We start from the raw sequence: 24,879 nt of genomic DNA on the forward strand, positions 1-24,879 counted from the left end.
ATGCAGTGCAAAAATGACAATCGAAGGACCTCGGGTCATGAGCTACAGCCATTGGTGTCTGAACCCTCCCTGGACCCGTCAAGACTTTCCCAGGTCCCGGCAGACTGGACCCGCGAGACCTCCGGAGACGTGTGGGAGGACCAGGATGGGCAGTCATTACTATACCTGTCCGTTGCTCACGACCTTCCGGCAGATGACTGAAATCAAAGGCCGGCTGGGAGGATTGTGCCTCGAATGACTCCAAGCACGCGGTGTTGCAGTTGACTAATGCAGGCACGGTGATAACAAGGACTCTTGCCACCCACAGGGAAACACTGTAGATGGGGCAGAAATGTTCTCATCACCTGAGCCGGATGTGGACGACAAGAGCGACCTGATAACCAAATTCACCTACACCAATAAATGTACCTTACGGAAGCCGCTGAGGTTGCCCAAGAGATAGCCAAGGAGAGGAGAGAAGCTCTGCGTAAAGAAAACATTGGGCCGAAGAACCTGATGAGAAAGATAAGAAATACCTGGAGGAGAGCAACAGCACCACTGCACGGCTGGAGACTCGACGTCTGCAGCTCCAACAGCAGAATGACGCCTTCAGGGATGCGATTGAAAGTCTGAACGTAATCTGTCCACCCTTAAGCCCGAGAGAGCTGAGGATAGGGTGAAGTTATGGGATCAGAATGGCTGGCTGTATCGGCCTATTGCAGTCACAAGTCGATGAGGGACGAATAGCTTTTCTTCAGCGGAGGAGTTGATCCAGATGAAAACTTCCCTCATTGAGGAGATGCAGGTAGCCTAGTGGTTAGAGAGTTGGGTCAGTAACTAAAAGGTTGCTGGATCAAATCCCTGAGCTCACAAGGTAAAAATCTATTATTCTGCCCCTGAACAAGGCAGTTAACCCACTGTTCCTGTCATTGTAAATAAGAATTTGTTCTTAACTGACTTGCCTAGTTAAATAAAGGTTCAATAAAAATAAATAAAAATTACCAGTCAAATTGCCATATGGAGTGTACCCATGAGCTTACCAGTCTAAATAAGGCCCTTCTAGAGATTCTATTTCTATGGTAGTACTCAATAAAAGCAAAAAGCAAAGATGGTCCTATGATTAAGTATAGTCTGGCCCAGGAGTGTGAAGGTGAACGGAAAGGCTGGAGCAACGAACCGCCCTTGCTGTCTCTGCCTTGTCGGTTCCCCTCTTCCCACTGGGATTCTCTGCCTCTAACCCTTTTACAGGGGCTGAGTCACTGACTTACTGGTGTTCTTCCATGCCGTCCATGGGAGGGGTGCGTCACTTGAGTAGGTTGAGCCACTGACGTGGTCTTCCTGTCTGGGTTGGCGCCCCCCCCTTGGGTTATGCCGTGGCGGAGATCTTTGTGGGCTATACTCGGCCTTGTCTTCGGACGGTAAGTTGGTGGTTGTAGATATCCCTCTAGTGGTGTGGGGGCTGTGCTTTGGCAAAGTGGGTGGGGTTATATCCTGCCTGTTTGGCCCTGTCCGGGGGTATCATCGGATGGGGCCACAGTGTCTTCTGATCCCTCCTGTCTCAGCCTCCAGTATTTATGCTGCAGTAGTTTATGTGTCGGGGGGCTAGGGTCAGTCTGTTACATCTGGAGTATTCTCTTGTCTTATCCGGTGTCCTGTGTGAATGTAAATATGCTCTCTCTAATTCTCTCTTTCTCTCTTTCTTTCTTTCTCTCGGAGGACCTGAGCCCTAGGACCATGCCTCAGGACTACCTGGCATGATGACTCCTTGCTGTCCCCAGTCCACCTGGCCATGCTGCTGCTCCAGTTTCAACTGTTCTGCCTGCGGCTACGGAACCCTGACCTGTTCACCGGACGTGCTTGTTGCACCCTCGACAATTACTATGATTATTATTATTTGACCATGCTGGTCATTTACGAACATTTTAACATCTTGACCATGTTCTGTTATAATATCCACCCGGCACAGCCAGAAGACGACTGGCCACCCCTCATAGCCTGGTTCCTCTCTAGGTTTCTTCCTAGGTTTTTGGCCTTTCTCAGGAGTTTTTCCTAGGGAGTTTTTCCCAGCCACCGTGCTTCTTTCACATGCATTGCTTGCTGTTTGGGGTTTTAGGCTGGGTTTCTGTACAGCACTTTGAGATTTCAGCTGATGTACGAAGGGCTATATAAAAAAATAAAAAAATAAAAAATAAATAAATAGCTTAATAGAAAAAGGGCTGATGTCTCCCTCTGGTTCACTCATGAGGCGGTACCTACTCTCATCCGGCTTACAGGTGGGTGGCTTCTCTACCTTCAGGTAACGCTTGTTGGCGCAACGCACCTCCTTCCCTATGTCCTGGAGTGAGGGAGGGGTAGAGGAGGAGAAAGAAAGGCAGAGAGACAAAGGAATAGATAGAAGTGGACCAGTGATTTACCATAGGTAAGCGAGAGATTCCAATAATGGTAACAATAGCGGGGATGACTATTCCCTGTTCAGGAAACCTGGGAGCTGGTGGACGGAGATGGTTTCCACGGTGAATTTGGTGTGTGATGGAAAATCTTTCTTATTGTTGACTAACGGTCAACAACTCCTTTCCCTGGCCAGTTAGGCAGGGTTAAATGGACTGTTCTGAAGCTGAGTGCTCTGATGTGGGTCTCTGCTGAGCTCAGGCATTCAGTCACTCAGCCATTCCTCTCACCACTGATACTACTATCACACTAATACACACACCACTGACTCTACACACTACCAGCACTCAAACCACATTTCAGGAACTGGGTGACGTGTGACCTAAGAGACGGTGTAATATCACAGAGTAAAAATTGACTGTGGTCTATATTTGATATCACATGGTGTTACTATCCCAATATAAACCAACCAGTTGGAAAAACATTGTCATTTTAACCAGTGTTGCCCACTGGGCAAGATTCAGATCTAATGTTTGGGGTTTCAATCTGAGTTGTTCCTAGACACAGATAAACAAATCAATAGTTCATTAATATGCACCAATGCCTTCTGATACAGTGACAAATGAAATCATCTTGATCACCACACACACATAAATAAACAGACCACAGACTTCCAATGTGACATGTGATTTCCCTCAGTAGAGACCACAGTGTGAGTCAGAGTGCCAGGAGGTCAGGCCAGTGGGCATTACAATCCCTCTGATCATGTTCACCTCTTTGCTCTGACTCAGTAAGATGTTACTGTAATGATCCACACACACATTTTTACATTTACGTCATTTAGCAGACACTCTGACCCAGAGCAACTTACAGTAGTGATTGCATACATTTCATTTCATGCATTTTTTTTTTTTGTACTGGCCCCCGTGGGAATCGAACCCACAACCCTGGCGGTGCACACACCATGCTAGCATTGCAAACACCATGCTCTACCAAATGAGCCACAGGGAATGACCACACACACACACACTCCCACACCCTGTGTCCCTCTCACCTTAATGTCGGAGGAGTTGTTGGTGGCCAGGTAGAAGTGAAAGGAGTAGGAGTTGTTCAGAGCCAGTTCCTTATACACCAGGACCACACCGTGGTGCTCTACAGGCTTGCTGCTCTGGACAAGTATGCCTTGGGTATAATAGTACAATAGTACACTTAAATAAATATTTAGCACTTTTATTGGTGTACAATGTTTATAAAATGAAATGTTAGTCTTTTGAAAATATTAACATGTACATTTTGTACAATGCATTTTTTGGTTGATGTGAGTTTGCTCAAAGCGTGACGAGGAGTGGAAAATGTACTTATGTGTTAGAGGCCAGACGGCAGCATTAACGTTGGCCTTGCATCTGTCTCCATTCCATGCAGTCATAAAGAGACAACCGGCAGAACAGTTCTGAGCTTTCCCTTCCCTTCCACATACACCTCACCAGAACACAGAAAGGTACCGGTACAGAACCGGTTACATAGGCTATGACTTAATGAAACATTTATTCTAACAGTCATGAAGACCATCATCTACTAGCTGAAAATGATTTGCAATTAAAAAAATGTAATCAATCTTTCCAAAAATGTATTTTATTCAGTCAAAGATTTGTAATCTTAGACACCATGCCCAGAGCCCTATGAAGGCCCATTCCTGAGCTGTAACATTACAGAAGTGCACATGTAAGGACTGGAATATTAATGATGGACTTTTCGGAGCGATCACTCTGTGTAAAAATATGTACACACTTGCAAATGGCATCCAATACCCAATAGACAACTTAACTCATGGTTTTCCCATTCATAATGTCACAGTTAATCGTTGTTACTCTGCCTGGGGTATTTGGGTCCCAGTATTGGCAACAGTGACATCCCTATTGAAAGGTGTTTAAAATGAGTTAGTAGCCCTTTTAATGAACAAAAAACACTCTCCTACATTAGTGGTTTCTGGAATTCAGTCAATCCCACCATGTTCAAATGCACTGAGCGTGATTTCCAGGCTACAGAATGTACACGATCCAGGCTAAACAAAAGTAAATATTACCAATCTTTTCTCTGAGATGAAGCTTAGCTATCCCCACTCTCAGTTTGACGGCTCAATTTGGGCATAACACACATAAAAACGAACAAACACAGAATACAAAAATAAAAACAATCACAGTATAGTTTAAAAAACAGAAAATATGTACACCGTATTAAAAGTACAGCTACACTCCTTGAGTAGTTGTTCCAATTCCATGATTAAGCAAGTGGCAATGCCTTGATTGAGAAATATCAAAATACACAAAATATACAACGTTTGAGACAACGGCCCTGTAAGTGTGTTAGCAGTTTCCATACTGCAGCAACATGTCTGTTACTGGCTACGCATTAGCTACCTATTTCCCAGAGCTCATCTATGTCATAAGAGGTCTTCACTGCACAGGTCGTAGCATCAGCTCCTGGCTGTTTGGGGTACCGCTACAGCTTGATAACATTATTCCAGGTTAATGGACCATTTGTGAATGTCTAAGAACATAACCATTCAAGATTAAAGGTTGAGGTGTAATTCTCTTTCTATGCCTTTGTTGAACTCCTGTTGTAATCCTGAGAGAACATGAGGGGTGAAAAGCCAGGGTTTCCCACTACTAAACATCACTACTAGGCAGGGCACAAAGTTCACTAGATCTAGCATCCAGGCCTGCAGAAATCAAACATATCAGTTGAAGGCAATTGAATCCCAATTCTCTTGGGCTGGAAGGGGCTGACAGTGCTAGACTGGTGTGCCGGCCCTGCCCTGCCTAGGCAATGGCAGGGGACACATAATGCTTCTGATCTAGGATCAGTGTACCATCCTCAATTTATGAAGGAGGTATGCAAAGCTGACCTTAGATCAGCCTCTAGAGCAAGGACGGGCAACTCCAGTCCTCGGGGGCTGGATTGGTGTCACACCTTTGCCCCAGCCCCAGCCAACACATCTGACTCCAATAATCAACTAATTATGATCTTCAGTTGTTTTGTGACTGGCAATTAGCTTAATCAGCTGCGTTAGCTAGGGATGGGGAAGAAATGTGACACCACTCCGGCCCCTGAGGATTGGAGTTGCCCATCCCTGGACCAGAGGGAACTTTCATCCTACTCCATACAGCCCTCAAACTCGACTCTGGACCTCGAAGCCAGTTCCACTGCATTTTTTCATTGTTCCCTTCAAATCAGGGACTGATTTAAACCTGGGACACCAGGTGTGTGCAATTAATTATCAGGTAGAACAGAAAACCAGCAGGCTCCGGACCTCGTAGGGTAAGAGTACCCCTGCGATACAGCATAAGCAGAGGGATTTCTGTCTTCAAGGCAAGAGTTCAAACGTCTCTCTCCCATTGTCTCTCTGGGCTGCGGAAAGGCAGGGACCTTGGGAGGCAAAAGATATCTCATTCGGCAGCTTTATTGTCTATCATATCTGAGGAGAACACAGACAGAAAGAGACAGACAGAAAGAGACAGACAGACAGAAATTGGTGTAAGTTAGTAGGAGACAAGAATGAGTACAAATATGTGTGTGCAGACAGGTGAATGAGTGTTTGTCGCTCTAGTCTAATGTGTGTCTCTAACCTTGCAGTGTCTTGAGGACCTCGTTGGGCAGGTCATCCAGCTCCTGTAGGCTCATCAAGAGGTGAGTGACAGTGGCTTGACCATTTGGCCTGCCAGTCTTCCAGCGCTCCAACGCCTTAAACCTGAAACCCAACACAAAACAAGTTGAGGGTCCTATTTAGGGGCACATTATCTGAAAAAGAAATCATCACCAAAAATATGAATCAAAGAAAGTAGGTTGCTGTACAATTATTGAATGATCGATGTACCAAGAATGCTTCAATGAGAAATGCACAAAATAATGGCTGGCAAGTAATATAAAGTTGAGTTTTAAGGGTGCAGATACTATATCTATCTACTGTACCTCTGCATGATGACATCCTCCTCACTGGCCTGTATATCGTCCAGCTCTTTGGAGGACAGGTCCAGGCAACCGATAGCCACCTGCTTCCACTCCTTCCCCAGCCGCTTAGCCACCTGCATCAGCTGCTTGGACGACACGTCTGGGACCTGCACTGTCCCCACTCCGTCTGGAGACAACAGAGGAATGTCAGACTTTTAAGGGTTTTATTCAGGGTGACTGAACAGCAACTCAACAGGAATAAGACAACAGTATTAACTTTTTAGGGTATAGGGGGCAGTATTTTCGATTTCGGATGAAAAGCGTGCCGAGTAAACTGCCTAATACTCGGGCCCAGAGTCAAATATTTGCATATTATTAGTATATTCGGATAGAAAACACTCTGAAGTTTCTAAAACTGTTTAAATGATGTCTGTGAGTATAACAGAACTCATATGGCAGGCAAAAATCTGAGAAATATCCAACCAGGAAGTGTGGAAATCTGAGAATTGTAGTTCTTCTTTTGAATCCCTATCGAAACTACAGTGTCTGTGGAGTCACGTTGCACTTCCTAAGGCTTCCATTGGCTGTCAACAGCCTTCAGAAAGTTTTTCCATCTTTCTCCTGTCACTGGGCAGAGAATAGTAGCTCAGTCAATGAGTGGACTGCCTATGGACAAAGGACTTGGTGATGCGTGATCCCGCGAGCGCGCCCCTCCTCCTTTTTCTTCTGTAATGAATACGCTATTGACCGGTTGGAATATTATCGACATTCTATGATAAAAATACCCTAAGGATTGATTGTAAACAACGTTTGACATGTTTCTACAAACGGTAATGGAACATTTTGACTTTTCGTCTCTGGTACTGCGCTCGCGCGTTATGCCTTTGGATAGTGATCTGAATGCACGAACAAAACGGAGGTATTTGGACGTAAATATGGAGTATTTCGAACAAAATAAAAATTTATTGCGGAAGTAGGAGTCCTCGGAGTGCATTCTGACGAAGATCAGCAAAGGTAAGAGAATATTTATAATACTAATTCAGAGTTTTGTTGATGCCAGAACTTGGCGGGTAGCTGTATAGCTTGCTTCGATGGCTGAGCTATGTACTCAGAATATTGAACAATGTGCTTTCTCCGTAAAGTTATTTTGAAATCTGACAAAGCGGTTGCGTCAAGGAGTAGTGTATCTATAATTCTTTCAATAACTGTTGTAAATGTTATCAACGTTTATGATGAGTATTTTTGTAAACTGATGTGCACATTCATCAGAAGTGTGCACATTCATCACGCGCCAATGTAAAATGCTGTTTTTGGATATAAATATGAACTTTATCAAGCAAAACATACATGTGTTGTATAACATGAAGTCCTATGAGTGCCATCTGATGAAGATCATCAAAGGTTAGTGAATATTTTAGCTGTACTTTTGGTTTTTATGATGCATGTCCAAAATGGCTGTGTGGCTTTTCTTGTGAAGTTTATGTCCTAACATAATCTAATTTTATACTTTCGCCGTAAAGCCTTTTTGAAATCGGACAATGTGGTTAGATTAACGAGAGTCTTATCTTTAAAATGGTGTAAAATAGTTGATTGGTTGAGAAAATGAAATTATGAGATTTTTGCTGTTTTGTATTTCGCGCCATGCTATTTCACTGGCTGTTGCATAGTGTGGGACGGTCACGTCCCACCTAGCCCAGAGAAGTTAACCTCTCTGGCGCATGTGGGACGAACTCGTCCCACCTACGTAACAGCCACTGAAATCCAGTGGCGCGATTTTTGAATCGTTAGAAATACTATTACTTCAATTTCTCAAACATATGACTATTTTACAGCTATTTAAAGACAAGAATCTCGTTAATCTAACCCCACTGTCCGATTTCAAAAAGGCTTTACAACGAAAGCAAAACATTAGATTATGTCAGCAGAGTGCCCAGCCAGAAATAATCAGACACCCATTTTTCAAGCTAGCATATCATGTCACATAAACCCAAACCACAGCTAAATGCAGCACTAACCTTTTATGATCTTCATCAGATGACACACCTAGGACATTGTGTTATACAATACATGCATGTCTGTTCAATCAAGTTCATATTTATATCAAAAAACAGCTTTTTACATTAGCATGTGACGTGCAGAAAAAGCATAACCCCCGCAAACTTCCGGGGAATTTACTAGCAGTTTGCTAAATTACTCACAATAAACGTTCACAAAAAGCATAACAATTATTTTAAGAATTATACATACATTACTCCTCTATGCACTCGATATGTCCGATTTTAAAATAGCTTTTCGGATGAAGCACATTTTGCAATAATCTAAGTACATAGCCCGGCATCACAGGGCTAGCTATTTAGACACCCACCCAGGTCAGCCTCCACCAAAATCACATTTCCTATAAGAAAAATGTTCTTACCTTGCTTGTTCTTCGTCAGAATACACTGCCAGGACTTCTACTTCAATAACAAATGTTGGTTTGGTCCCAAATAATCCATCGTTATATCCAAACAGCGACGTTTTGTTCGTGAGTTCTAGACACTATCAGAATGCTACATCACGGTCTCGCGCATGGCGCATTGGCGTGACAAAAAATTTCTAAATATTCCATTACCGTACTTCGAAGCATGTCAACCGCTGTTTAAAACCATTTTTTATGCCATTTATCTCGTAGAAAAGTGATAATATTCCGACCGGGAATATGCATTGAGCCTAAACAGCCGAATAAAATTTATCCTCAGGAGCGAATCGTGCACGCGCCTCATTCAAAGGTCCTCTGAGCCGCCACTTACCAAAGGCGATAATGTGTTTCAGCCTGAGGCTGCCTCGTCAACCTTCAGGTATTTCCCAGGTTCTGAGAGCCTATCGGAGCCCTGGGAATTGTCACGTTACAGCTAAGATCCTTACTTTTCAATAAACAGATGCAAGACGCACGACTCCTTGTCAGACAGGGTACTTCCTGCTTGAAACCTTGTCAGGTTTTTGCCTGCCATAGGAGTTCTGTTATACTCACAGACACCATTCAAACAGTTTTAGAAAATTCAGTGTTTTCTATCCAAACCTGAACAATAATATGCATATTCTAGCTTCTGAGTTGGTGTAGGAGGCAGTTAAAAATGGGCACATATTTTTTCCAAAATTCTCAATACTGCCCCCTATCCCAAACAGGTTTTAACAGCAGACGACACAATGGATGTGTTCACACCATCACCCGACTCATCTGCACATCGACGTCTCTTTTTGGGCAACTCTTCCTCTGATGTGCTGGTGCTTCTCTTCCTGTCTACAGAAGAGGAGAAAAAAAGCTACTTTGTCAATCAAAAGCTACTTTGTTATGATTGGATGAAAAGTGCTTGTGTACAGAGAACTTGATATCTAGAACATACACTGGAATAAAGTGAACTCTTGAACAAAAATGACAAACTTACTATCTGTCCGTTTCCTTGGCTTTTCAACTGTACTGTCCACACAGTCACCTGAGAGGAAGATAAATGAATATCCTGCTCCTTAACCCACAACACATTGCAGACAGACACACAGCAGGTGTGTACGTACCTTCTCTGATGGTGGCTGACCACACAGTCTGGTCAGACTCTGTCTCTACGAGGGAGACCTTGAAAGGAGGGGGCTGCTCAAAGAACACCTCAAAATATCCCTTCAATTTAGTCACGGCCAGCGTGAACGGCAAGTCCTGCAGGACACCAAATACACACAACACAGGCATATGAATAAACGCACTTAGTACATAATGTACATACACTGAGTATACAAAACATTAAGAACACCTGCTCTTTCCATGACACAGACTGACCAGGTGAATCTAGGTGAAAGCTATGATCCCTTATTGATGTCACTTGTTAAATCCACTTCAATCAGTCTAAATGAAGGGGAGGAGACGGGTCAAATAATGATTTTTCAGCCTAGAGACAATTGAGACATGGATTGTGTATGTGTACCATTCAGAGGGTGAATGAGCAAGACAAAATATTTAAGTGCCTTTGAACAGGGTATGGTAGTAGTCAAGAACTGCAATGCTGCCGCGTTTTTCACGCTCAACAGTTTCCCATGTGTATCAAGAACGGTCAACCACCCAAATGACATCCAGCCAACTTGACACATCTGTGGGAAGTATTGGAGTTAACATAGACCCAGCATCCCTGTGGTACGTTTTCGACATCTTGTAGAGTCCCTGCCTCGATGAATTGAGGCTGTTCTGAGGTAAAAAGGGGGTGCAACTCAATATTAGGAAGGTGTTCTTAACGTTTTGTACACTCAATGTACAGTACATACAGTTGAAGTTGGAAGTTTACATACACTTATGTTGCAGTCATTAAAACTCGTTTTTCAACCACTCCACAAATTTCTTGTTATCAAACTTTAACAAACTATAGTTTTGACAAGTCGGTTAGAACATCTACTTTGTTCATGACACAAGTCATTTTCCAACAATTGTTTACAGACAGATTATTTCACTTATAATTCACTGAATCACAATTCCAGTGGGTCAGAAGTTTACATACACTAAGTTGACTATGCCTTTAAACAGCTTGGAAAATTCCCGAAAATTATGTCATGGCTTTAGAAGCTTCTGATATGCTAATTTACATAATTTGAGTCAACTGGAGGTGTACCTGTGAATGTATTTCAAGGTGTACCTTTAAACTCAGTGCCTCTTTGTTCGACATCATGAGAAAATCAAAAAAAATCAGCCAAGACCTCAGAATTTTTTTTTTGTAGACCTCTACATGTCTGGTTCATCCTTGGGAGCAATTTCTAAACGCCACGTTCATCTGTACAAACAATAGTACGCAAGTATAAACACCATGGGACCATGCAGCCGTCATACCGCTCAGGAAGGAGACACGTTCTGTCTCCTAAAGATGAACGTACTTTGGTGCGAAAAGTGCAACTCAATCCCAGAACAACAGCAAAGGACCTTGTGAAGATGCTGGAGGAAACAGGTACAAAAGTATCTATATCCACAGGAAAACGAGTCCTATATCGACATAACCTGAAAGGCCGCTCAGCAAGGAAGAAGCCACTGCTCCAAAACCGCTATAAAAAAAGCCAGACTACAGTTTGCAACTGCACATGGGGACAAAGATTGTACTTTTCGGAGAAATGTCCTCTGGTCTGATGAAACAAAAATAGAACTGTTTGGTCATAATAACCATCGTTATGTCTGGGGAAAAAAGGGGGAGGCTTGCAAGCCGAAGAACACCATCTCAACCGTGAAGCACGGGGGTGGCAGCATCATGTTGTGGGGTGCTTTGCTGCAGGAGGGACTGGTGCACTTCACAAAATAGATGGCATAATGAGGCAGGAAAATTATGTGGATATTTTGAAGCAACATCTCAAGACATCAGTCAGGAAGTTAAAGCTTGGTCGCAAATGAGTCTTCCAAATGGACAATGACTCCAAGCATACTTCCAAAGTTGTGTCAAAATGGCTTAAGGACAACAAAGTCAAGGTATTAGAGTGGCCATCACAAAGCCCTGACCTCAATCCTATAAAAAATTTGTGGGCAGAATTGAAAAAGCGTGTGCGAGCATGGAGGCCTACAAACCTGACGCAGTTACACTAGCTGTGTCAGGAGGAATGGGCCAAAATTCACCCAACTTATTGTGGAAAGCTTGGGGAAGGCTACCCGAAACGTTTGACCCAAGTTAAACAATTTAAAGGCAATGCTACCAAATACTAATTGAGTGTATGTGAACATCTGACCCACTGGGAATGTGATGAAAGAAATAAAAACTGAAATAAATCATTCTCTCTACTATTATTCTGACATTTCACATTATTAAAATAAAGTGGTGATCCTAACAGACCTAAGACAGGGAATTTTTACTAGGATTAAATGTCAGGAATTGTGAAAAACTGAGTTTAAATGTATTTGGCTAAGGTGTATGTAAACTTCTGAGTTCAACTGTACTGTAGGTCAGTGCTTACTGGTTATGCAGTAATGGGTGAATGAACCCTCACCGCAGGGCTGATGTCTCCCTCTGGTTCACTCATGAGTCGGTACCTACTCTCATCCAGCTTACAGGTGGGTGGCTTCTCTACCTTCAGGTAACGCTTGTTGGCGCAACGCACCTCCTTCCCTATGTCCTGGAGTGAGGGAGGGGTAGAGGAGGAGAAAGAAAGGCAGAGAGACAAAGGAATAGATAGAAGTGGACCAGTGATTTACCATAGGTAAGCGAGAGATTCCAATAATGGTAACAATAGCGGGGATGACTATTCCCTGTTCAGGAAACCTGGGAGCTGGTGGACGGAGATGGTTTCCACGGTGAATTTGGTGTGTGATGGAAAATCTTTCTTATTGTTGACTAACGGTCAACAACTCCTTTCCCTGGCCAGTTAGGCAGGGTTAAATGGACTGTTCTGAAGCTGAGTGCTCTGATGTGGGTCTCTGCTGAGCTCAGGCATTCAGTCACTCAGCCATTCCTCTCACCACTGATACTACTATCACACTAATACACACACCACTGACTCTACACACTACCAGCACTCAAACCACATTTCAGGAACTGGGTGACGTGTGACCTAAGAGACGGTGTAATATCACAGAGTAAAAATTGACTGTGGTCTATATTTGATATCACATGGTGTTACTATCCCAATATAAACCAACCAGTTGGAAAAACATTGTCATTTTAACCAGTGTTGCCCACTGGGCAAGATTCAGATGTAATGTTTGGGGTTTCAATCTGAGTTGTTCCTAGACACAGATAAACAAATCAATACAAAATCATCTGTTCATTAATATGCACTAATGCCTTCTGATACAGTGACAAATGAACTCATCTTGATCACCACACACACATACACACAAATAAACAGACCACAGACTTCCAGTGTGACATGTGATTTCCCTCAGTAGAGACCACAGTGTGAGTCAGAGTGCCAGGAGGTCAGGCCAGTGGGCATTACAATCCCTCTGATCATGTTCACCTCTTTGCTCTGACTCAGTAAGATGTTACTGTAATGATCCACACACACATTTTTACAATTACGTCATTTAGCAGACGCTCTTATCCAGAGCGACTTACAGTAGTGAATGCATACATTTCATGCATTTTTTTTTTTGTACTGGCCCCCCGTGGGAATCGAACCCACAACCCTGGCGTTGCACACACCATGCTAGCGTTGCAAACACCATGCTGGCGTTGCAAACACCATGCTCTACCAACTGAGCCACAGAGAATGACCGACCACACACACGCACGCACGCACACACACACGCACACGCACACACGCACACCCCCTGTGTCCCTCTCACCTTAATGTCGGAGGAGTTGTTGGTGGCCAGGTAGATGCGAAAGGAGTAGGAGTTGTTCAGAGCCAGTTCCTTATACACCAGGACCACACCGTGGTGCTCTACAGGCTTGCTGCTCTGGACAATGGGCCCCACTGGGGACAGGGACGACACACGCCACTTTACATGGCTGCCAGAGTGGTCTACCGAGGGCTCGATCACCGGACAGCTGTCCTTCATATGCAGGACACTGAAGGTCATTTCACTGTCGGGGTCAGCGAGGCAGAGGGAGTGAGGGAACTGGATGGAGGTGAGGATGGACGAGGGGCTGTTGACACAGTCCACGTTGAAGATGGGCCCAGCGAACCTCCAGGAGTCCCTGAGGAACATGCCGAACTTGGACCAGGACAGGACCGAGTAGCGGATCAGGACTCTCCCCGACACCTCAAACACCAGGCCGGTGACGGAGCACTCATATGTCCCCTCTCCCTCCAGCTGCACCCTGACACACAGAACCAGAGAGATGGACAGACTCATACCAGTCAGACAGACACTCAGCAGGAGAGGCATTAGTGGTTTGGGGATTTTCTTTTTTATTAAAAAAGAGAGGTAGAGATAGTAAGTAAGCAAGAGCGTAAGAGATTTAGAGATGGAGAAAAGAGAGAGAGAATGAACGAGGCTACAGGTAGAAGACCTACTCACTGTAGGCGTCCTTTAGAGATCCTCCTGGGAGTAACCAGTTCATTGCCTTGACTCTGATAGAGAAACAGACATGGTACTAAGATTAGCCCCTGTTCCTCTAGTGAGTCTACAGCCATACTGTAGGTCTCTGAAGCTTTATTACACAATTACCATTCAATTCCACAATCAAACAAATGTACTTACCTGCTGGACAGCCTTGCATTTTTCACAGCATGGCTTGGGGGGCACATCTGACAAAGGAGAGGTCAAAAGTCAAACTAGGCACTCCCTCTTGGGGAGTACTCTACCTCTCAGACTATGATTTGCAGACACATTTTCATAAACCTATGAATGCACCCAGATATAGTCTCTCTCTAGCCTTTCAACCATTACAATCTCCTTTGTCTAGGATAGCCCGACATTTTGTGGAGAAAGCGAAACGCTTGGTAGTAGAATGACTTTTGCCAAACTGAGGATACCTTTAGCAAGGGAAACCTCTGCATCAGGTTGAGGAGCCGACTCTGACTCTGTGGAGAGAGAAGTTACTCCTCATGAAGGAAGTTGAGGGAGAGGAGCAAGCATTCTACTCAGGACATTCTGAGGTGAAAGAGGCTATTGATCTGTATTTCAGAGGCAGGATAAGGCAGATATAGGCATTGTGTCTGACGTTTTAGTTCCAACTCACCATTACAGGAACCCTCAACATCAGGCTCCTCGGATTCTACTGGGACAAGCCAAAAAATAACACAATTATTTCTAAAACGATCCTAACTGACTGAGTAAAGACACAAGCCAGGTGCTGGTGTGACTGTGTATCATCACAGATTGTAAATTATTTTGATGAAGCTGAGAGAAAAAGGGCTGTGTTTTTCTCACCTTCTTCTTCTTTCTCAGCAGAGCCGTCTGTTGAAAGGCAAAGAGAGAGAAGGTTATGTTAGAGGGTGGGATAAAGCCTGAAGATTCATACTGTGATGGAGAGATTTTGATCTCTAGCAGCCGCTCACCAGAATCCTCCTCCTCGTCCTCCTCTTCTTCAGAACTCTCCTCTGTAGATGTCCCTGCATTGTTTGTCAGAAAAATCCATAGGACATGGAGGGATGAACTTTGAAAACGTTTCTCATTCTAAGTGTACTTTCAAATAAAGAGGGGTGAGGGAAATTGATTGGTAGTTCAAACATGACTTGAGAGGCCTATATGCAGCTCAGAGACCATTAGCGTTCTGTTTGAGTAGTGTTCACTTCTCTTGAGTGAAATCTCACTCTGTACAGAGGAAAATACAAACATACTGCAAAGGTGTGTCCACCTGAGCCACTGTTATCATTTTCAGTCAGATTATCTGTAACAACTGAACTTTTATTAGAGATGTCTTGGGTAAGGGGTTAATATGGAATTAGGAACTCTTCATCTCTCCATCTTTCCACCCCACTTTACCCATAATGCAGAGAGGTTTACAGTAACCTGGGGCGGCAGGTAGCCTAGTGGTTAGAGCGTTGGGCTTGGAACCAAAAGGTTGCTGGATGGAATCCCTGAGCAGACATGGTAAAAATTGTCCGTTCTACCCGTGAACAAGGCAGTTAACCCACTGTTCCCCGGTAGTCCATCATTGTAAATAAGAATTTGTTCTTAACTGACTTGGCTAGCTAAATAAAACATTTAAAAAACCCAAGGGACTGGCCCTCTGTGGGACCGGCCCCAAACAACTCCAGCCCACCCCCTGAGAGTTTTCTGAAGGGTCTCTACCCTAGGCCTATTACTAAGAAATGGCAGAAAAAGAATATCATACATTATTGATTTGTAGCCTTTTATTTACTGTCTGACTGAGCATTATCTAAATGTTGCACTTCTGTTGTCAAACTGTGACTAAGTTCATTCTGATGAGCTCATCAGTGTATACCCTCTTCACTCACATCACACCACATTGCTCATCTGAAACTTCCACTCTGATTCCTCACTAATGTAGATGAATGCAAACTGGATACAGTATTGTAATTCGGTGATATGTCTGTGGTTTTTCTATGTATAGTGCTGAGGGCCCCTGTGTCAGAGCTGTAACTTTACAGAAGCAGATATTCTCCTTCAGAAATTCAGAATGACTTATAAATTGTATGCTTCATACTGTAAGTGCATCTAAAGTAGGGCTGTGATGATTGTGTAACGATTAATTGCCATGCAAATGGTCACGATTATTGTTATGATTGTCATTTTTGTAGAATTTGTAATGCATCAAAATACATCTTTGAAAATAAGCTACGAGATACCTAATGAATACAACACAGCTTTGGTGGAAAAAAATTCGCAAAAGCAAATGTTTTTGACTTCTTGGAACTTCTGTAAATCAAGCTTCTGCACCCAAATCATTGTAAAATGATTACCAACTTTACCCATTTCATGTAAAAATGAAAAAACTGCTACTGGGTAAACTATATCTACTTGAAAATAAAGTTGAATCCCCCCCATCTTAAAATGAATGTATTAAGAATATTTTTTTTCACGGTTATTGTCAATAATTGTCCTAATCTAAAGTGAAACTACGGCCTACCTGGTAAGATAGAGTGAAGTGAACTGGTGCCCTGGTGTACAGACATGGCTAGCTCCTGGGGTATCTGTACCCAGCAGGAGTGAGTCTGGGTCAGGCCTTCTAGCTGAGAGCCTGGCATTGGCAGAGGGGAAGCTAATAGATGGAGCCTGTCCTCTCTGGGGCAGGGAGCCTCATCTCAGACTGAGAATCAGCCAGGTCTCTCTCTCGCTCTCTCTGCTCTACAAACGTCCCTCTCTCTTGCTCGTTCTCCCTCCATCTCCCCTTATCTCTTCCCCCCCATCTCTCCATCTGTGTCCTCATATGCCTCCAATCGCTCTCTGCCTCATCTAACATCCACTCAGTCTACTCTCAGACATCTCTCACACACACACACACACACACACACACACACACACACACACACACACACACACACACACACCTTTTTACTGGTGTTGACTGCCATCTGCTGGTCTAATTAAAGATCACATTAATTCAGAACTTTTTGCCACATGAGACAAAACAAAACATTTCATGCACAATCAAACAAAGAGCGAACGGTGCTTACCCTTCTGGTCAGGGGCAGGGATGTCTCCATCTCTGTGGGTTAAACGAGAAAGGAAATGATAAGGGCATCCCAAGACGTTATCAAAATGGAGTTAAGAGAATACAACTTCAGTTTATGGACCAGTGGGGGAGGGGATTATGGGTGTGGAGAAGAGAGGGTGGAGCTGAACTGTCCAGCTGCAGACCCATCTCTGTCTTCACTTCCTCTCTCCGATGTACACACAAACGCTCATTCAACTGAGGCACAAAAACAGGAAGTGGAGAAGCTGCCAAAATCTCACGTTCATGACATCAGCCCATCCTCCAGTGTGGTGTGGAACCCTCACCCCCTACATCCTGACCCAGTTTTACACAACACGGCTGGTACTGCAAAACCATGGAAAGGTACTGGCCGATAATAGTGCTTATGATTATAAACCGTAAGTTCTTAAAGAGACCGTATCAAAGAAGATCAAAAGTTGATCTAACATCAAGACACAAAGGGAAGGGTTTTGCAGTTAGCAGTGTTACAGGTTTATATAACCCATAATAATGTGTATCATCCAGAGGTTGTCTCTCAGCCTCAGACAAAGCGTGCCGCTTGGTCATTCAGTCTGTGACCTGTGTGAACAAGTTCAGCATGCACAGAGAACTAGGTCAACAATATTTCTTTTTTATTTTACTCCATCGTAAAAATACTGCGCTTTAGGTGATCAAAAGCCAGAGTTGACTCAAGTGTAGTCTTTAGTCCTTTACCACAGAGGAGATTAGGAATACAGTAGAAACACTTTACTAAATTGGCATGTGTTTACAACCTCTTTGATAATAAGAAAGTAATTAATCATGATAACTGTGCATGGTACCTGCAGATAAGGTCCTGAAACAATGATTGAACTGTGACCAAAACGCATAAGCTATTTCTAGTTCTGTGTCGTGACATCATTAGAATATTGTCACTGTTTTAGATTTAATGAAACCTGATAAGCTAGTGGTCCTCATCCTCATTGTCCTCAGACAGGAGTACAGGAAAGACTGTTAACATTTCAAGGTCAATGTTCGACACAGCCAACAGGTTTCTGTATCACAACACAACGGTTCTACATTTCCATGGCAGTCATATTCACACATGTACTCTCCCCGTGACTTTCTGTCACGCCCTGATCTGTTTCACGTGTCTTTGTGATTGTCTCCACCCACCTCCAGGTGTCACACGTTTTCCCCATTATTCCCAGGGTATTTATTCCTGTGTTCTCTGTTTGTCTGTTGTCAGTTCACCTTGTCTTGTTTAGTCAACCATCGTGTTTTTCCGTGCTTCTGCTTTTTCCTTGTCTCTGTTTTTCTAGTCCTCCTGGTTCTGACCTTTTGCCTGCCCTGACTTTGAGCCTCCCTGCCTCCCTGTACCGTTTGGAACTCTGACCTGGTTATGAACTTTTGCCTGTCCTCGACCTGCCCCTTGTTGTTTAATAAATATCAGAGACTCAAACAATCTGCCTCCTGTGTCTGCATCCGGGTCTCACCCTGTGTTGTTATACTTTCAGCCTCTATCCATTTCTCTGTCAATTCTTTCTCTTTGCCCTCTCTTCAACCCTGGCCTCTCACCATCTCTTCTCTCCCACTCATACAAAACCAAACCCTCCCCTTCCTTTCTTGTCTCTCTCACCCCTTCTCTCTCTGTCTGTGTCTCTGTGGTGTGATAAGGCCACCGTTTTAGCATGTTTCCTACAGCCTTACATGAACACACTGAAAGCCTGTGAACAAGAGATAGGCAATAGTCAGTTAGTTCTAGTGCTATAGGTTTTGTCACAGCTCCAATTTAGCCTTGTGTACCTCAGTAGGTTAACATATCACACACCATCAGTCACAACATTAATGATACACTAAACTGTCAAGTATGAGGATAAAACGTTATGCCTTCATGAGGGGTCATATATTCTGCAGGTATTGTGCATTGTATTTTTAGGTATACTGAACAAAAACATAAACTCAACATTTCAACGATTTTACTGAGTTACAGTTCATATAAGGAAATCACTCAATTTAAATAAATACATTTAGGCCCACCCACTCAGGAGCAAGGACCACCGACTGCGGAAACAGGCCTAGCCAATCAGAATTTGTTTTTCCCCACAAAAGGTCTTTATTACAGACAGAAATACTCCTCAGTTTCATCAGCTGTCCGTGTGGCTGGTCTCAGATGATCCCGCAGGTGAAGAAGCCGGATGTGGAGGTCCTGGGCTGGTGTGGTTACAAGTGGTCTGCGGTTGTGAGGCCGGTTGGACATACTGCCAAATTCTCCAAAACAACGTTGGAGGCAGCTTATGGTAGAGAAATGAACATTAAATTCTCTGGCAAAAGCTCTGGTGGACATTCCTGCAGGGAGCAAGGACCACCCACTGGGGATCCAGGCCCAGCCAATCAGATGATCCTGCAGGTGAAGAAGCCAGATGTGGTGGTCCTGGGCTGGCTACACGTGGTCTGCAGTTGTGATGCCGCTTGACCGTACTGCCAAATTCTCTAAAACAACTTATGTTAAAGAAATTAACATTCAATTCTCTGGCAACAGCTCTGGTGGACATTCCTGCAGTCAGCATGCCAATTACACACTCCCTCAAAACTTCAGACATGTGGCATTGTGTTGTGTGACAAAACTGCACATTTTAGAGTGGCCTTTTATTGTCCCCAGCACATGGTGCACCTATGTAATGATCATGCGGTTTAATCGGCTTCTTGATATGCCACACCTGTCAGGTGGATGGATTATCTTGGCAAAGGAGAAATGCTCTAACAGGGATGTAAACAAAGTTGTGCACAAACTTTGAGAGAAATAAGCTTTTTTGTTAATGAAACATTTCTGGGATCTTTTATTTCAGCTCATGAAACATCGGACCAACACTTTACATGTTGCGTTTATGTTTTTGTTCAGTATAATTGAATATCTACAGTACAAGTCAAAAGTTTGGACACACCTACTCATTATTTAATACACATTGTAGAATACTAGTGAAGACATCAAAACAATGAAATAACACATATGGAATCATGTAGTAACCAAAAAAGTGTTAAACAAATGTTTGAGATTCTTCAAAGTACCCACCCATTCCCTTGATGACATCTTTGCACACTCTTCGCATTCTTTCAACCAGCTTCATGGGGTAGTCACCTGGTACGCATTTCAATTAACAGGTGTGCCCTGTTAAAAGTTAATTTGTGGAATTTCTTTCCTTCTTTATGCGTTTAAGACAATCAGTTGTGCTGTGACAATGTGGGGGGGGGGTATATACAGAAGATAGCCCTATTTGATAAAAGACCAAGTCCATATTATGCCAAGAACAGCTCAAATAAGCAAATAGAAATGACAGTCCATCATTACTTTAAGACAGGAAGGTCAGTCAATACAGAACATTTCAAGAACTTTGAAAGTTTCTTCAAGTGCAATCGCAAAAACCCTCAAGTGCTACAGTATGATGAAACTGGCTCTCATGAGGACCGCCACAGGAAAGGAAGACCCAAAGTTACCTCTGCTGCAGAAGATAAATTCATTAGAGTTACCAGCCTCAGAAATTGCAGCCCAAATAAATGCTTCACTGAGTTCATGTAACAGACACATCTCAACATCAACTGTTCAGAGGAGACTGCGTCAATCAGGCCTTCATGGTCGAAATTGCTGCCAAGAAACCACTACTAAAGGACACCAATGAGAAGAAGAGACTTGCTTGGGCCAAGAAACACGAGCAATGGACATTAGACTGGTGGAAATCTGTCCTTTGGTCTGTTGAGTCCAAATTTGAGATTTATGGTTCCAACCGCTGTGTCTTTGTGAGACAGAGTAGGTGAACGGATGATCTCCACATGTGTGGTTCCCACCGTGAAGCATGGAGGAGGAGGTGTGATGGTGTGGGGTTGCTTTGGTGGTGACACTGTCGGTGATTTATTTAGAATTCAAGGCACACTTCACCAGCATGGCTACCACAGCATTCTGCAGCGATACGCCATCCCATCTGGTTTGCACTATCATTTGTTTTTCAACAGGACAATGACCCAACACCCCTCCAGGCTGTGTAAGGGCTATTTGACCAAGAAGGAGTGTGATGGAGTGCTGCATCAGATGACCTGGCCTCCACAATCACCCGACCTCAACCCAATTGAGATGGTTTGGAATGAGTTGGACCTCAGAGTGAAGGAAAAGCAGCCATCAAGTGCTCAGCATATGAGGGAACTCCTTCAAGACAGTTGGAAAAGCATTCCAGGTGAAGCTGGTTGAGAGAATGCCAAGAGTGTGCAAAGCTATCATCGAGACAAAGGGTGGCTACTTTGAAGAATCTAAAATCTTTTTTTGTTTGTCACGTTGATATGAATGATTCGGGAGGCAGACGCAGGAATTCGTAATATGGGTTTTTATTAAGCCCCAAATTACGGCGACGAAGACCAAACAAACACGTAACAAAAACACAGGGTTGAAACCCAAACAAAAGAGCGAAGAGAACCTCGAATAAATGACACTAGCGCACAATGATTATCACACGGGACGAGACCCGTAATCATCTGCTCAATCCACAATGGCACGAAAGCAAAACACACAGCACAGGTAGTCACACGCACCAACGGACATAGTAACAATGGGCACATATATACAGATACAATCAGTGGGAATAGGGGCCAGGTGTGCGCAATGAAAGTTCCAGAGGGATCCGTGACATTGTTTAACACTTTTTGGGTTACAACATGATTCCATATGTGTTATTTCATAGTTTTGATGTCTTAACTATTATTCTACAACCTAGAAAATAGTACAAATAAAGAAAAACCCTCGAATGAGCTGGTGTGTCAAACTTTTGACTGGTACTGTATATATGTCAGCACTTCGGTGACACTCAAACCTCTTCAGTGATTTGAGCGTTGAATTGTCTAACCAGAATTTTGATTATTTAAGTCAGTGGCAAAAGGGTGTGGCATGGTGGCAAGGTGCCAAATGTGCCTTGTTTCTCCAGCAGCCTGTGGTGTGATGGAAAACCAGGAAACCACAATAACTATTGACCTAGTGTTCCCCTTGGATATAAGTCACCATCTATCACCTTTAACTGCCCTGGGGTTCATGGTTACTCACCACACAAACACTATTCATTATTTACTACACAAAGGGGACAATGTAGAACGTTTTCTACATTTCTACAACTACATTTTACAGTATAACAGGCTCCCGTGTGGCTCAGTTGGTAGAGCATGGTGTTTGCAACGCCAGGGTTGTGGGTTCGATTCCCACGGGGGACCAGTATGGAGAAAGAAATGTATGAAATGTATGCATTCACTACTGTAAGTCGCTCTGGATAAGAGCATCTGCTAAATGACTAAAATGTGTAAAACATTACCATGATTGTAGTAACACTGTGGTTACAGAAGTGATATGGGTTAAAAAAAAAAAATAGTCCTTGACTATCAAGCTTCACTGGAAAAAGTCCCAATAGCCTAGTCCAAGATGAGTATATGATACATGGTATAATATTGGTACATAGATGCTCTTATACATATAACAACGAAGCTAGTTTACCTTTACTATATTCAAGCACTTTCCCATTGCAGGTGTCTGAAGAACGACCTGGCTGGCACGCTTTTAAACTGCTGAAACGATGCATCTTGAGACAAAATCATACTATGGCAGTGGAAAATGCAGTGGTGAAGGACGGATACACGCAAGTGGTTTCGTTTTCAAGTTAAAAGAGACGGTTTTATTGAGAACCCAAAAAGTATTGTTGCATTGGGTTGGCCTACAGAATAACATCGTTCTTTAGTTGTAACTCGCGGTATAGCCATATTGCTTGGGCGATGGACATGTTTGTGTTATGATCAGTCAACAACACAGAATCTTGTGCCTTACAACGCGATCATGGCGTCCCCTCTCACTTTTGGGGTCTGTCTTCAATAAAATAAAAATACATGGTTGCAACTATTTTGGGTCTTATATGTTTTGTTTTTTTTAGAAATCGAGAACTAAGTTACCAGCTAAGGGTAGCAAGCAGCAACAACAAAGGAACAGCTCTTTCCGGATTCGACAGAACATTTCGGCGCACATCTTTGTCAGTGTGAATGCAACCTCATGCATATATAGGCTACGTGCAAGACTAAATCTCGCCATTATTTGGCTATGTATTTAAGATGCTTACCCTTCATCCAGGTTACAAGCGGCTCCGCAGCTCGCCATCCTCGCCACCATCATGTGCCTGAGGAACTTTCACCTTAGGTTTTGATTTGGTCGTTTTTGCTTCACGGTCGTGATGTTCCGTGATAGCACCTGCCCGTCTCTCTGTCAGAAATCATTTCCTTTTAAAATGATACCTTGACTTTACATCAAATAGGACGATGTAAGCTCTCAAAACAAATACACTCTCCCATAGTAGGCATAGGTTTAGTTTAGGCTAAAATATGCTGATTTGACTACCATGTAGTAAATGGGTCTCATTGTTTACAATTGCAAATGATTTACAAATAGCTGCAAAAGCACAGCCCTGGAGCAATAAAAGTGCGCAAGAACAGCTCAGTGGGAGGAGTATATTATCCCGCCAATGATTTACATAACTCTAGTCCGCTTTTTCATTGAAACAAGACGCCTGGCTGCATGGCGCTTCTGGGTTTCTTTCCCGTCAATTCTGATCAATGACAACTCTGATTACTATGGTGGGGACATAAAATATGTACCATAAGGAAGATTATCTGGGCTGCCAATATGATTTTAATTATTGGTGATGACTAAAGTTTACAGTTTTCATGCTAAAATACGGCTACTGATACTAAAATAAATTGTCATACTGCTGCCACGTTGTATTAAATGGTCAGACCTTTTGATATCCAGGCGTTACGTTGTAGATATATCTCACCCTTTCTTTGTAACATTGTATCTATATCTAGGGGACTCCCGAATGGCGCAGCGGTCTAATGCACTGCATCTCAGTACTTGAGGCGTCACTATAGACACAGCCTGGATACGAACCAGGGTATCACAACCGGCCGTGATTGGGAGTCCCATGGGGCGGTGCACAATTGGCCCAGCATCGTCCGGATTTGGCCGGTGTAGGTCGTCATTGTAAATACGAATTTGTACTTAACTGACTTGTCTAGTTAAATAAATCTTACATAACCAAAAGTATCCAAAGTAGGTCAAGTCAATCGTCTCGTGTCAAAAGTTCATTTTTTAGCGGGAAAATATAAACCCGTAAGTCTGCAGTACACGAAACCAACCACTAGATATCGCAATCTACAATAAGAAAACCACAATGTTCTGTTGCCAGAGAAGTTCCCAGTTAACTATTTCTTGATCACGTCTATTGGCCAGTTCATCTTTACTTGAATAGAAAACGCTCTGCCTGATATAAGTCAACAGCTCTCAATGGTGATGATCAGAACATCAGTAACTAATCATAGGCCTATCTCTAGTCTATTCAACAGAGTGAGAGTGTGCTCTTTATCTTTCCTGTCATTCTCTGTGTGATGTCCAGGGACAGAGGAATGAGTGCAGGATCAAGGGCTTTCCTATCGATCTGGTGCTCATTTGGAGTGGATGAGTGGATCTCGTCTC

General features: G+C 43.3%; 1 protein-coding gene across 5 annotated transcripts; it reads right to left on the bottom strand.

The window, feature by feature from the left end:
* Positions 1–3,977: 3,977 nt before the first annotated feature.
* si:dkeyp-97b10.3 (nacht, lrr and pyd domains-containing protein 1b-like) lies at positions 3,978–23,852 on the bottom strand. 5 transcript variants are annotated; one of them, XM_029715001.1, is made up of 16 exons: positions 23,471–23,852; positions 17,335–17,366; positions 15,253–15,306; positions 15,125–15,151; positions 14,934–14,972; positions 14,728–14,775; positions 14,453–14,499; positions 14,270–14,322; positions 13,592–14,069; positions 12,295–12,420; positions 9,868–10,003; positions 9,741–9,788; positions 9,524–9,595; positions 6,337–6,502; positions 5,994–6,115; positions 3,978–5,842 (listed from the first exon to the last, which is right to left on the bottom strand). In XM_029715001.1, exons 1-16 carry the CDS (start codon positions 23,521–23,523, stop codon positions 5,814–5,816), a joined length of 1,530 nt encoding a protein of 509 aa, XP_029570861.1. In that variant the 5' UTR covers positions 23,524–23,852; the 3' UTR covers positions 3,978–5,813. The 5 variants fall into 5 exon arrangements, with proteins under 5 accessions (XP_029570861.1, XP_029570860.1, XP_029570862.1 ...); XM_029715000.1 differs by having other exon boundaries at positions 9,518–9,595; positions 14,934–14,969; positions 23,471–23,851; XM_029715002.1 differs by having other exon boundaries at positions 9,518–9,595; positions 14,266–14,322; positions 14,934–14,969; positions 23,471–23,851.
* Between the last annotated feature and the right edge of the window lie 1,027 nt (positions 23,853–24,879).

The sequence above is a fragment of the Salmo trutta genome, chromosome 26, assembly GCF_901001165.1.
Source record: "Salmo trutta chromosome 26, fSalTru1.1, whole genome shotgun sequence".
Lineage (NCBI taxonomy): Eukaryota > Metazoa > Chordata > Actinopteri > Salmoniformes > Salmonidae > Salmo > Salmo trutta.